Raw genomic sequence first — 15,659 nt, 5'->3', positions numbered from 1 at the left:
CCTCTTTGATCTCTAGCTGCCTCCAGCAGCAGTATAGTCAAGGATCTGGGAGGTGGGGAAGCATAAAGGCTCTGGAGAAGATGAGTTAGTAACACGTATGAGTATAGGAGGAGAGAGAAGCCCAGTGCTTCATGGGAGATCCCCCAGCAGTCCAAGCCTATAGCAGCATATCTAAGGGCTAGCCTAAGCCAGCCCCAACTATAAGCTTTATGGTCTTAAATTTACTCTTAAATGTAGAAGGGGTTTGCATCCCAAACCAAAACTGGGAGACGGTTCCACAGGAGAGGAGCCTGGTAGCTGAAGGCTCTGCCTCCCATTCTACTTTTAGAGACTCTAAGGACTACAAGTAACCCAGCATCCTGGGAGAAAAGGGTTATAGCTGGAAAATCGGAAACTATGAGCTCTGTTTGATAAAAAGGTGCCTGATTGTTGAGGGCTTTGTATGTTAGAAGAAGAATTTTTTTTTAATTTTATTCTGAATTTGACATGGAGCCAGTGCAGAGAAGCCACTACAGGAGAGGTATGGTCTCCCACACCAGTTCTTGTCAATCCTGGGCAGCAGCGTTTAGACCAGCTGGAGAGTCTTTTGGGACTTATTGGTGCAGCCTGATAGGAGGGAGTTGCAGTAATGTAGCCTGGAATTTAAAAATCTTGGACTCGTGCCCTCTTGCCCAGATGTAAAACGTGGTAGCTAACAGAGCTCTACCTGTTTTTCTGCTGAACATCTCTACCTCTTCCTTTCAACTTAAGCACACATACACATGCAAGCTCATATACACACATGCACACATCTGAGTGCCACAGAGTTTAAATCTCCTGCTCAGTTGTTCACCTTTATTGCAGTCGTGCTGTTGGCAAGGCTCCATTACACTCTACAGCCCTGCTTCCGGCCGACCTCAGGTAATGTGGCTATGACGAGTCATGCCTGCCAACTTGCTCCATCTCTCCGCAAGCATATGCACGCACGCGCACACACACACACACACATACACAAACTCACACTTATGTATTCTGTCAATAGTTGTAGCATATAATAGGATTTATCAGACTAAAGTAATATTAATTAAAGATTGAATTTACTGATGTCAATAAATCTTGTATTTTACAGAGGAGTTGTCCGAGTGCATTAACTAAAAGCTGGTTGACAGAGCCAGTGCTGACACGTTATTAATTTTGATGAAAAAATTAGTAATTTTAAGAACAATTAATATAACTAATAACCCAAATTTTGCTCCTGCACTGCACAATACTGCCTTTACTGTAATACATTTGTAGTTGACCACACTATGCTTCTCCATGCACCTAGTTTAAATGTTAATGCTTTTGGTTAAGAGGATTTTAAAAATAAAACCGGACCATGTGTGAGCATGTGTTTTCATTTTCTCTTGAACTCCAGTATAATCCCTGTTGGCATGACTCTTCAAAGGGGTGCAATGTGGTTTCGAGGTGTTGATCGAAAGCAAAGCAGGACATCTACAAGTGAAAACCAATAACAGCAGGAAGATGTATATAGAATGACAGCCACACAGGCCTCTCAAGATGTAGATTAATTGCACAGACATGTGTGGAACAATAAAAGAGAAATAGACTAATATGTGCCTGAATTCAAATGTCACATTTGTGGAGAAGTAAATCATTCTGTTTTAATTAGAGTTTTATAAGTAGTAAGTAAGTAATCATGCACTTCCTTGTTGGCATAGATGATGATGAAGAGGAGAGTTTGGAGGCAGATCTGGGCCAGGTAGGGAATCATGCGTTTGCAAGGATGGAGGGCGACGTGGACAAACAACGGAAGCTGATTCTGCAGGGCCAGATGTCCGAGGCAGCCATGCAGAAGCAGCACCAGCGGAAGTAAGTGTCCAACTCATACACTCAGGAAATGTATGATAAACACCGCTTTCACTTTTAAAAAACATTCTGATCAGCTGAGAGATGTCTGATAATTACTAGCTATGCCAACCTTAGCAGTAGATTTGCTTTAACATTACTAGCTTTTGGATAGGTGGCTTTGTTTAAAAAGCTGCAAGTAGAGATCGAACAGAAACCTGGAGAGAGAGTTGGATGAAAGAAATTCTGCAAAAGGCCCTGGTAGAATTACTGGAGATATTGAGGTTAAAGATGCACCTATCCACATTTTCTCAGTTCTGATTGGATATTGATAGACATCTGCCGACACAATACAAATTCTGACCCCAAAGCTATTTTTTTTTTATATTGTTATGTCAAGGTTACATCACGAGGCTATAATAAACCATACAATTCTTATTAAAATAAAAGAATATTAACACATGTTTAGTTTCAGTGTGTTCCAGGAAATGTATTTGAACTGTGTAAGGATCAAAAGTGGATCAGCACCATCATCTCCAATCTAACAAAAATATTGATATCATTACTTGATCTAGTTTCTCATCACTAATTGTAGCCACAAATACATAAAGATAATTTGTTCTTTCACCCAAATTAATGAGCAGAAAACAAAACTAAACAGCCAACTTAAACCAAGGTTGAGTTTACAGAGTGCTATGCTTTAAAACAGCCCCCATCTTTCGTCTCCCATGGACTGCTGAATCACAAGCTTCAGTGTAAAAAAGAGATTTTGTTTTCCCCTTTAATCAAAAGGTGAAATAATATTAACTGATATGATTGTTATCATTACTCTATTACTGGGACTCGTTTGACCAAACAAATTGATTTCACTACACATGCCTGACTAACATGTTATATCAAATCTAAATTGTCAATAATAGGCTTTACACTGTCTATTTTTTTTTTTTTTAAATATTTCAGCCTTGTAAGCTTGAGCCATAAATTAAGATCTATTTCCCCTTTTCAGTTACAATCGCTGGCTGGGTCAAGCAAGGGCAGAGGACCTGTCAGACATCGCTGCACTGAAAGCTTTATATCAAACAGGTATGTGTTTGGTGAAGAGAGAGGGAAAGGAAGGGAAAGAAAGGAAAACTCACATTTTCAAAACATTTACCTATGCCTTTACCAATGTGAGCAGCTCACCTCTCTGATTTAACGTGACCACAGCTCTGTTTGGGTCCACCCTCTTTTCATTGATTTACATGATTTTAAATGATTCAGTAAATAAAAAAATAATTTTGCCATTTTCAACTGTTGCGATTTCCTTTATCTCCTGTAAGAGGCAGTGTTGCTATACATTACTTACTGGCGCCATTGCCATCCAACTTGCTGCAGGGGCTGTGGGACAACTCTGCACTGACCACAGCTATTACGTAATTATTTAAAACTCCCAGGACACCTTACAACCTGCTGTCTCAGACTTTCATTTTGAATATGGATGTCAAACCAGCCAATTTTTAAATGTTTCTTAATTTAATGGTCCCTTCTTTTCTCTAACCTATTTAAGTCTGAATGTTAGTCAGATGAGCAACATAGCGCTGATATATCTTGCTTAGGAAAGAGGATTTCATATCGGAAGTTCTATCCTGATAGCTGTTTTCTGTTTTTTCTTTTGATTACTTGTTCTTGATCGCTATGATAAACTTTCTTTCACGTTCTTACTGGTCATAGGTGTATTGCTCACTTCATATATGGGTACTGATTTATGAGCTTACATTACATGACGGATTAGGTTACTATTTTGATATAAACTGGCAAACTTTTTCCTACAACAGCCTTATTGTTGCAAGAATTAGATTTAGATTTTCTAAATTTACAGATCATTTCCTTTAACTTTAGGTTAATTTTGTTTGTCAAACATTTATTCATGTCAGTTAATTAGAGCTGTGTAATCATTTACAGTCAAAACAAAATTCTTGTCAAGAGGCCAGTTGTTACTTTGTGTGTGTGTGTGTGTGTGTGTGTGTGCGTGCGTGCGTGCGTGCGTGCATGCGTGTTTCCAGGAGTAGACATATGCGGCAGAACAGTGATGGTTGTGGTTGGAAGAAACATTCCGGTGACCCTGATTGACCTTGAAAAGGTACCACTCACTGAACAAATTCAGTGCTGTTGTTCAGCAAATGTGAACCATGCATATGTACTTTTTTCTACACACACACACAATAAAATATGTTTTTTATATCAATTTGATACATTTCATATGCACATAATTGTAGAATCCAAGTTTTTCTAAACAGGGGAGAGAACCTGACACAATCAATCGAGGATGAAACAGTTAAAAGTAACAGTTTCGATCAGAAGTAGCTGAAATGGTGTTTTTAATATTGAATCATTTGTTCCTCCCCTGATCCAGTGCAGGCAGATTTATTTTACTTGGTACCATAAAAGCACTGGGCTTCATTCATGCAATAATCTCGCATGTAACCTGGATTGTGTAAGAACGGCTTCCCACTGGACACAAGCTTGTGATCTTCTGCATGGGGGGGTGCCAGCAAGAATTCTTTTAACCACTGTCACTGTCATACAGGTTCTAACATACAGGAAGCTAAGCCTGATGGTAACTCCAATTATATATCCTTGCTCACTAAAAGAAATGATATAGTAGATTCTCTCACATAAATGTCACTTCTGCATCAATTTACTTTGATCTATTTATTAAAAGTGATATTGTTTTGAAAGGTTGGTACTTTCAATAAGTCAATGCAGATGTGACAAGTTTGGAGGAGTCTTTTTTCTTTCTTTCTTCAAAGTCAGTTTTTTCAGACTTTGATTCCCTACACCACGAAAGAAAGACATTAAGCAAATGGTGTGCATGTTGTCTCCTACAGAACTCTTTGCTCTTGACATCTTTTGTGCCCTTGTAACTGTCAATCATTAAGCATGCAAAGACTTCAAAGTTGCAAGAGGTACAGAATAGATGTCTGGGACATAGAGTTACAAAAAGTGTGAGTAAGAACACAATTTATATGTGTTATATATGTTAACAATCCACATTTTGACTGTATGCATATGTGTAGGCCCTGCTGTATTTCATCCATGTGATGGACCACATCACTGTGAAGGAATATGTGATGGTTTACTTCCATACGCTGACTGGAGAACACAACCATCTGGACTCCGACTTCCTCAAGAACCTCTATGACATTGTTGATGCCAAGTCAGTGTAAAATTTTCCACATTTTGTTATTATTTTTGAATAACTTCTTCACAGACAGGTTTAGGTCAAAATGTTTTTTTTGTATTGTATTGCAAAATTAAGTACATCAAGTGTGTTCAATTTATGTATCTTAAAGTCAACAGAAAAGTAATACGATAGACAACCATATCAAAGTGTTCCTGAGCAAGATATTGAACCCCTAATTACTTTTGATGAGTAGGTCCGCACCTTACACACAAGCCTCCACCATCAGTGTGTGAGAATGAAGCAACATTGTAAAGCACTTTGAGTACCATGAATGTACCAAAGTGCTATACATGTTCAGTGAATTTGAGTCCACATGGACTTAGCTTTCTTCTTTTAAAAAATCTTTTCTTCTGTCCTCCTTTTTTGTCTGATTTCTCTTTCTCACACACACACACACACACACACACACACACACACACACACACACATACATATATACACATAGTGAATGAATAAGAATGCTCTGAAGTTGTTGCTTTAACCTCTTACTCCTTCGAGGACATTAACTTTAATTGCCGGTGCTGTATGTTCTGGGATAGCAGTAAAATTGACATCATTTGGCAGTCTCCATTGGCCAGCTATGTGTCCCATATTTAATAGCCAGGTTTTTTCTTCTTAGCAAAGACGTACACTGTCCTAGAAAAACCTTCAAGATGTAACTGAGGTCTCACAGGCTTTGACTTTCTTTTTCATTTTAAAATAATGATAAGCCAGGTGCGGTATCTTAATAAAGCATAATGAAACTGTTAATGCTGCCACAGCATCAAATGTAGCTTGACATGATAATGATTCCAGAACACACAATTTTTGTGAGATACTTGACATTTGTTTGGCCTTAATCTGGCTCCCTCCCTGGTCTTCCTGTGACTCTACTGACTCCTGTAGATTGACGTTCCAATGCATTGTTCATGTTGTAGGTTTGATGTCTCAAAGGTTATAGTGTGTAGACTTTAGAAAAGGCATAACAAACTGTGAAAAACTGTGAGTTTTGGATATCTAGAGGCCGTGTTTGTAACTGTACCGCACAATACAGTACAGAACCCAAACTTTGACGATTGTATCATGTGATCTACTGTCTGTGACCCTTTTTCTGAACAGGCTCTGAAGAGGTAAGGCATGACATTATTTGTCATTTTGTTTCAGTATTTAAGTTGCCTAATTTTCGAAGTGCTGACAAAAAGAAACAAAAGATGCAGTAGCGCTTGAGTTGTACTTCCTCGGTTGTGTGGAAAAGTGAGCCGCTTTCAGAGAAGCAGACCTATTTTTGATGAATACAGCATAATGTCATGTCAGCATTGTGTCTATCAGGACAAATTTCAAATCAACATGCTGATGAGTTTGTCCCAGAGATGCAGCTATGCTGTATCATACACTTAACATACAGTATGCTGTCCAGATGTCAGACCTGGATCTAAATAAATGTGTTTATTCCAAACTTAAAAGATAATGTGTGCTAAAATGTATTCAAATATTTGAAAGCGCCAGAGGTTTTTGGGCATCATGACAACAACACAGCATTATCACGTCAAATAGTCCCAACATATGCATCACATTAAGTCAAACATTGCATGCATTAGTCTGTTTGCAGAGTGTCGTTCACAACTGATGAATGTTTTCATCAAACTAAATATGAGTTACATCACCCAAAGGGAAACCAGACCGTGGAAGTTTCACCACACTATCAGAGCAAGCCCACTGCTTCATATTATCTAATGTGATAATTGTGCTTTTCAGTTCCCTCTCTTTCAACAACTTTTTTATTGGCTACCACTTCATATATTTTAGTCTGGGATTCATAGTTTTCTATCTGGAGTACATTATCAAGTGTGTCAAATTGAGGTGTTATCATTTACATACATTTGTTTAGCAGACAATTTCCCTGAAGCTTGTTGTTCAGAGGAAACAAGAAAATACAAGCAGCCTAATCACAAAGTATTAACCACATTTACAAAAGGGGGTTAATGGCACAGTAATTACCACATCCAGTGATACAATAATGGCAACTCAGTATCCCATGCATTTTACACACACACACACACACACACACACACACACACACACATATATATATATATATATATACATACACACTACCAGTCAACAGTTTGGACACCTTCTCATTTATTGTTTTTTCTTTATTTACATGACTATTTACATTGTAGATTCTCACTGAAGGCATCAAAAGTATGAATGAATGATTGAATAATAAACAAAACAGTGTGAAATAACTCAAAACATGTTTTAGATTTTAGACTCTTCAAAATAACCACCCTTTACTCTGATTACTGCTTTGCACAGTCTTGGCATTCTCTCAATGAGCTTCATGAGGTAGTCACCTGACACTGTCTTCCAACAGTCTTGAAGGAGTTCCCAGAGATGCCGAGCACTTGTTGGCCATTTGCCCTTTTCAATCTGCAGCCCATCTCATCCCAAACCATCTTGATTGGGTTTTGGTCCGTTGACTGTGGAGGCTAGCTTGTCTGGCGCAGCACTCCATCACAGTCCTTCTTGGTCAAATAACCATTACACAGCGTTGTCACTATGGAGGCATGAACATGAGCTAAAAAAGACAAATGTCTGTGGGTGAAGGACTGGCAATTCAAGAAAGAGATGGACAAATCATATCACAATCTATTCAAGGAGCATGTATCATCGAGTGTGCAGTGAGTGCATTCTCTCGTCGAGTCAAATCAGTCTGACACCATCTTCATCTGATATAAGAATTTGATGTGAACTGTTGCATGAAACTAAGTTCACAGTTTAGAACTTTCTAACTGTTACAGCCAACTACAGTTTCTGACAGGTTTTAAGCATGTGGCACAGGGTTTTACACCATGCATCTTTGCAGTTTAGTTTTGTCTAAGTTTCAACTTCAACCTGAAGGTTTCACTTTGTACCCAGCAACCAATTTAATTATATAGATTATTATTTTGTTCATGTATTGCCATTCTTTTTATGCAGTTGGAAGCATTAATTTGTGCACTGTTCCACCACTTCACTAAACTCATTTATTTACTTGAGTTTCACTTTGTTGTTAATTTCTGCTTCAATGTTGACGTGCCATAGAGCAACATTGCTGTGTAAAACCTGAACAAGTACTATGAGATCAAGATCATCCCACAAACTGGCTGTTTGTTCCAAAATATTGGAAATTAAACAGAAGTTGGAATACAGTATACTAGAATTATCTCTATAAACATCTAATTTGCTATTAGCCGAATATATTGTCAAGTTTGAAACAGATGCATTGCAAAAGTACATTTAAAAAAAAAAGGCAGTATAGCACAAGAACGAGTCAAACAATTACTTTTGCTTGGAAGGAGAAATGTATTTTTCTGACTTGGAAGAGATTTATGAGGGAAATTAGAGATAAACTCCTGTTGATTTTAAATGTCTAATTTTAGTCTCTATTTCAAGTTACCACAACCAAACAACTTCCTGCATTAGTGTGGAAACTCCACTCAGTCATTATGCACCTTTCAGTCTTGATGCTTTCTGAGACTTGTAATTGAGTTGGTTTCTGTACACCTTACTTAACCCTTTTTTATCTGGAAAATACATGACTTTAATTATCGGCCAATAGTTACATTTCTTTGAGTATTCAAGACTTATAGGCAGGTGTTCATGTTTGCCCTGCTAACATCAGTTCTATCATCATGTGTCATATTTGAGTCGTACAGTGTTTAATCTGGAGAGCAAACAAGAACCCAACACAGAAACTTCCCATCAGACTAGGATGTTCAATATGACATCTTCACTCACCTTCTCATGTCATCAGATGGAAGGAAACTCCATTTAGTCATGTAGAGCCCTTTGCTGAATTATAACAAAATTGTTGCTTAGGGCAAAATGGTAATTACCTGAAAATGTTAAAGTTATCTTTACATGTTTAGCCTTACATATTAAAACCTTGACATGAGAAGGCTGCAGTTCAATTGCTCTTTTTAGCATTTGATAAGTAATTTGAATGTTTTGATGTTTTTATGTATTTGTACAATTCGTGTGAACTTACATACTTCACTTTGGCCTAATTCATGGCGGAGTAGGCAGAGACCTACTCTTGGTAGGTCTATGTTGTGGGGAGGATATTTTTTTGACACATCTTTAATGTAGGGTTACTTATAAATAACCTACAAGTGTAATGGGGCAAGGCAGCTCTAGTAGGATTCAAACCCTTATCTCTGGTAATTACTGAGCTTATACTTAGTGTGTTTTTTCCATATCATTTGTCATTATATTTAAATATAACTCCCAGCTGTAAAACCTATTAAATGAGTGCCGTTTTTACTTGCCCCAGCTCTGGATGTATGACTAATTTTGATGCAATTATACTCTGTCTCACTACTCAAGCAGTTACAGCTTTGTTTTTGCAAAGTCAGGCAGTGTTAATCTGCAGGCCATGGAAAAACTAACCTTGGCCTGACATGCCCATGCTCTACCCTTTTAGCCATTGATTTTCTACAGATGTGTTTTGGCTCCAGACGATCTAACCAGCAGACTCGAGCCAAACATAAAAACAAAAAGTTTCCAGTTTTGTCTGGCGAAGGCAGGGAGACATTGATTGCTTTGTCCTGGGGAGATGAGCTGTTTGTGTCCTTGTTAAGTCCAGCATTGACCAGAGCAGCAGCTCCACATCATGCTTAGCACTCTTATGCATGCATGCAAAATCATTCCACCCTAGCAGGACCACCACTATGTGTGTTTGGTTTGACAAAGCACACTGGCATGGTGTATTATTAACATAATGTCTTGCCAGGATACAAATTTGTAATTCCCCTCCAAAAGAAATATATTTTCTGTGCACAAGAGCGCCAGGCAGATCGTAAATCTGAAACTAACAGATATAGTGATCAGTTAGTTTCGGTCACTGTGGATGTTGGGGTGAATGAGACTCATCCTGAGCCTCTGCACATTTGCAGCTTCACCCCATCTATAAAAGAGGACCAGTGAGTGAGCTCCATTTGTTAGGGAATTACAAGTTTAACCAGCTTTTACCAGATCAGGGATGTCATGATTACATCTTTGTGTTTTGCCAGAATTTTTTTTTTTTTTTATTTGACCATAATCTTCAACATGCGTTGCAGCGGTTTGCAGCTGAGTGCGAAGTGCCTGGGATGAGGGTCAGCACCTTCAATTCTGAGGTTGCCAGACTCTGCAAGACAACCTTGGATTCTTTGCTTCCTTGCTTGCAGGACCTGATTCTACTTTCATCCATTGACCAAGGTCAAACATGGATTAAAGCATTTCGTCTCCCATACAAAGTGAAGATTCCTTGTGCTGCTTTAACTTTTGCTGCCTGTTGAGGTACCATGCCGGGTTTTTAGGAAATACTCTTAATTTCCATCCTCCACAGAGTCCTCTGTATTGTGTTAGGGAGCTGAGACCCTTAGAGATTGACTGCTTAATCCAAGCTAAGTAATTACTGTTTGGTTGGAAATGCTTTAAAGGTTACTAAATACACATCTCTCCAAAATGTGCCAGCTTTAATGTCACTAGGGTTGAGCTGAATATTTATTATGTAATAACAATTTGAAATGATAACTCAGTGAAATTTTAAGATCAGACACATGGTCAGAAGTTCTTTAAACGACCTCTGTGATTTCAGGCTGCACCTCAAAAAGTCCTACTCTAACTTAAGCCAACCAATCCAAAGATTTGTTGACAACAAGGAGTGTGAGTGCTTCTACTTATCATTGCTTACTTTGTAAGAGGGAATTAGGAGGTTGACTACTGGAGAAACCAAGATGCTGAACCTGAGCTATTTGATCACTTTTTACAGAGATATGCTGATACTTCCCATGCACTACCCTTCATTGTATGAAGTTGACTATCAGTCGGTGGTCTGTCTGGGACTCAGGTTAATAATGCAAGACAGAGGATATTTTTACAACTAAGTGATTGTCCACTAACATATAAAAACATGGGAATCAACATTCTAATTGTAAAAAAATATAGTTCTCAGTTTTAAATGACTCTTCTCAAGTGTGAGAGGAAAGATTCAGAGGAAATGTCAATGTAACCTTAAAACCTCAAATGATTAGCATGAATTTTGATACTGATTTTTCTGACAATCTGTCTAATAGTTCAGATTTAATTTGGATGAACCTTCAGACAAATAGACCCATCCATGGTTACAAAGTCTCTCATCCAATAGATAAAGTAATTTATCGTCTCTAGGGAGATAACTGAAGCGTTAGCCCTACGTGTTTGGTTACATTAAAGCCACTGGTGCATAAGCTGCCTGGTAGACAGATTGTTGATCAGATGCAGATGGAATTGCTGGACTTTCAATGGAAAGTCCTTTACTTTCTTTGTTATCTAAAGAGCAACACCTCTGAGATTGTTCAGGACTGTTGAAAGGCAAAGTGACTCACTGGCATGGAAATGGGAATCCTTTTTTTTTTTTTTTAATTATTATAAAGGATGCCATTCTGAAAATGATTCATTCTCATGTCATGTCATATATTTACCTGTAGAATTTACAATTGTGCTCATAAGTTTACATACCCTGGCAGAATTTATGATTTCGAGGCCATTTTTCAAAGAATATGAATGATAACGCAATAAACTTTTCTTTCACTCATGGTTAGCGGTTGGGTGAAGTCATTTAATATCAAACAACTGTTACTCTTTTTAAATCATAATGACAACAGAAACTACCAAAATGACCCTGTTCAAAAGTTTACGTAGTTCATTCCTAGTTCTTAATACCGTGTATTGCCCCCTTTAACATCAATGACAGCTTGAAGTCTTTTGTGGTAGTTGTGGATGAGGCTCTTTATTTTCCCAGATGGTAACGCTGCCCATTCTTGGCCAAAAGCCTCCAGTTCCTGTAAATTCTTGGGCTGTCTTGCATGAACTTTTTTTTATTTTTATTTTTTAACCTTTATTTTACCAGGGAGTCACTTGAGAACAGGTGATCTCTTTTCCGAGCGAGACCTGGCCAAAATGGCAACATCTAAAACAAGCAAAATAACACAAAATCAGACAAGAACAAACAAAGCGACGTGGTACAGAGAAAAAAACGAACAGTGAAACAAGGCCAAAAGTGGATAAAAGTCAAAGCAAGGAGGCCGGGGGGAGGCTGGGCTTTACAAAGGGTCACTGAGGAGAGAAGGTCAGGTTAATGGAAATGTGAATACATTATCCAGCAAAACAATTACATTGTCCCTTTTCAGTCTTTAAAATGGCCAAAGTCTGTGTTTTAAAAGCAGATATGGTGGTGAGAGCTTGCAGTTTAAGAGTTTTTTTGAAGTCCATTCCAGGCAACTGGAGCAGAAAAAGAAAAAGCCCTTTTCCCAAACTCAGTGCGAGTTCTGGGTACTGAGGCATGTAAATGATCTGTGAGCGTAAGCTGTAAGACTTGTTTGGTGTGAATGTGATGTATGAAGACAGATAGAACGCAAGGTTACCAGTGATGGCTTTGTAAATGAAGGTGTACCAATGATGCAGTCTACGGACAGAGAGAGAAGTCCAGTTTACCTTTGTGTACAGAATGCAGTGATGGGTTAATGCTCTACAGCCAGAAATGAAACTTAAAGCGCCGTGGTAGACAGTATCCAGCATATGCAACATGGTGGAACAAGCAGACATATATAAAACATCACCTTAATCAAGAACTGGTCAAAACGTAGCAGGGACGAGTCTCTTTTTTGAAATAAAAGAGAAACAGGACTTATTTCTGAAGTAGAAAGCCGCAACACTTTTAGTTTTTTTGACAAATTTTCGACATGGGGTTTAAAATTAAGTTGATCGTCTAATATAAAACCTAAGTATTTAAAAGTCGACACGTGTTCAATTTGCACTCCTTGTGAGGTGTGAATAGAGGCGGCATGTAGTTTTATGTTGGATTTAGTGAAGATCATGAATGTGGTTTTGTCTGGATTTAGGACAAGTTTTAATTGCAGTAGCTGGGTTTCAATTTCCTTAAAAGTAAGTTGTAAAAGTTCCAAGGTCCTAGACAAGGTAGCAGCACAACAATATATGACAGTATCATCAGCATAAAAACGGAAGTTTGCACAAGAAACATGTTTGCCAAGGTTATGAATATAGAGTGTAAACAACAATGGACCTAAAACTGAGCCTTGTGGCACCCCCTTGTGGACAGATAAAACATCAGACTAGAAACCATCAGCATAAACACATTGAGTCCTGTCAGACAAATAATTAGAGAACCAATCAACAGCAGAGCTAGACAATCCAATATTACATAGCCTTTCTTTCATAATTATATGGTCTACAGTGTCAAACGCTTTTGAGAAATCAATAAAAAGAGAAGCACAATGTTCTCTCCTAACAAGAGCTCCAATTATATCATTGACTACTTTCATGGTGGCTGAGACTGTGCGGTGGGATTTTCTAAAGCCGGATTGGTTACAGGATAAAATATTATTTAAATGAAGAAATACCTTCAACTGGTTACTTACCAGTGATTCCAATATCTTGGCTGGTGCTGACAGGATAGATATTGGTCTATAATTGTTGAGGTTTGAGGATTCACCACCTTTTAACAGGGGAAAAACGTGGGCCTTTTTCCAGATCTTGGGGATTTCTCTGAAAGTCAAGGTCAGATTAAAAATGTGAGTCAGGGGTTTGGCTATGAAGTCAGCAGAGAGTTTTAAATAATAGGGATCCATTTGATCTGGCCCAGCCGTTTTATCAGGATTTAGATTTTTGAGTGAGTTGATCGCAATCATTTCAGATGTTAATTGCCATATACTTTGACATTAAATAGTTCACACAAAACACAATTGACTTTGTGACTTTTTTTATTAGTAGTATTGTTATTATTTACTGGACTGCCAACTTAACTCAACCAACTCAACTGGTCAAATTTGAGGTATAGAGAATATTATGGAGGCTGACATTAAATGTACACTAAATCATTATTAGTTTTTGTGAGTAGAGAGAGGGTTTTTTTGTTTTTGTTTTTTTTACATAGATTTGACTAAAAAATATATATATTTATGTTTATTACCCTCTGTGGCTTCTGGAATACATTTGACTTTTTCCAGATGTCACTAATGTCATGTATGAGATATCAATAACCGTAGATGCTTTTGTTTCTGAGTGTGCACCAAGCGAATGTACAGTATATATTCACCTTTTACTATTTACAGTGCGAATGCATTAATGTGGCAAAGGTGTTTTGTTTATTGTGAATATTGTGATTCTTCAGGGTTGAAATTGAACACTCTTTACAATTAGTTTTCATTTTAGAGTCTAATATGTGACACCCCCACTGTGATATGATATGCTTTTGATATTGTATTTATCAAGAGCCTTGTGGAGTCAGGGTTAGGATTAACAGTCCTTCTCAGTCAGGCAGTTTATACCCTATTATTCAATATTAATGTCATGATAACCCTGTACAGCCATTGATCAACAGAGAAGGCTGCAAGCAGCAATCCTGGAGACCAAGTAGTACGTGCTTCCCAAGTGCTGTTTTGATGTCACTCCACTTAGTGTGATGTATAGGGCTTGGTAACCGCATTACTGCAGTGATTGACTCTTACTACAGGGTTGAGATGAGTTTTAAGTATTTTTTTAAGTAGCCCATTTCATTGTTTTTGTTCTAAAACTGCAGAACTATGGGAATATGTTAAAGTTAAAAAAAAAACTTTATGAAAATTAATATTGCTCAGCAACCACTGCTGCCCTGACTATAAGTGGGTCATTGTAAAAAAAAAAGTACAGTAATGTATTCATCTTGTGTTTTTTTTTCAGGTTTAAGAAGAATTTAAAGGCCTTTTACTTTGTACATCCAACATTTCGCTCCAAGGTACAATTTTGTTTACTGTGTTGTGTGTTGATATAAACTGATGTTTGTAATGTTAATGGGGCATATCATCGTAGTAGTGGTATCATTGTGTTCTATCATTGTGTATTTTGGCTTGTGACTTCTGCGTTATGTGGAATAAACAATTTAATACTTTCCATTGAAAGATTAAGAATCAGGATTTTCCCCCACTTCTGTGGTTTTATTCTAACCCCAACTTTAATGAAGTTCTTTTTCCTCCAGACCTCATCTGCATGTGTTGTTTTTTTCTAAAAAGGAAAAATATATTTTCTTTTCTTGATATTTTGATAACATAGTTGTGTGAACCATCATTAATAACTATTTTTTTCTCTCATTTTAATTCTTCACCAACTCATACCAGGTCTCAACATGGTTCTTTACCACCTTCAGTGTGTCAGGGATGAAAGACAAGGTCCGCTACCTTGACAACTTGCAGCAGCTCTTCACCTGCATCAAGCCTGAGCAGATTGATATCCCTCCTTTTGTCCTTGAATACGATGCCCGGGTGAGCACCACACAAACCCAGAGATATGTTAACAGTAATACACAGTAGTATGACAGTCTTGTATTTATGGATGTGCTCTATGTCAATAAGACTGGTTTTCAGTGTGTTTATTTTGTACCATATGGATCCAGAGTTCAAAATCAAGGTGGAGTGATTACATGCTCACTTTGCTACACAACAACTAAGGGTGCACTCACACTGTGGATCTTACCATGCCCATTGTACATTTGTCTTCTGCTGCTTGGTGTGGGTGTGTACAAAACACAGGAATGCTAACATGATTGGGCTAGGTCAGGCCCAGATTA

The 15,659-nt window shown here is 37.9% G+C and overlaps 1 protein-coding gene across 2 annotated transcripts in view; it reads left to right on the top strand.

The window, feature by feature from the left end:
* gdap2 (ganglioside induced differentiation associated protein 2) overlaps positions 1–15,659 on the top strand; it is a 44,018-nt gene that overhangs the window by 17,585 nt on the left and 10,774 nt on the right. For both annotated transcript variants that reach the window (XM_086220782.1, XM_086220783.1), the window contains exons 8-13: positions 1,701–1,851; positions 2,834–2,910; positions 3,870–3,946; positions 4,884–5,023; positions 14,777–14,831; positions 15,211–15,354. In XM_086220782.1, the coding sequence (XP_086076908.1) occupies positions 1,701–1,851; positions 2,834–2,910; positions 3,870–3,946; positions 4,884–5,023; positions 14,777–14,831; positions 15,211–15,354 (644 nt within the window). The remainder of the gene's footprint in view (positions 1–1,700; positions 1,852–2,833; positions 2,911–3,869; positions 3,947–4,883; positions 5,024–14,776; positions 14,832–15,210; positions 15,355–15,659) is intronic.

The sequence above is a fragment of the Aulostomus chinensis genome, chromosome 12 (assembly GCF_037954235.1).
Source record: "Aulostomus chinensis isolate RoL2024-O1b breed Wild chromosome 12, RoL_Achi_v1.0, whole genome shotgun sequence".
Classification (NCBI taxonomy): Eukaryota; Metazoa; Chordata; class Actinopteri; order Syngnathiformes; family Aulostomidae; genus Aulostomus; species Aulostomus chinensis.
This window is presented reverse-complemented; position numbering and strand designations above follow the sequence as displayed.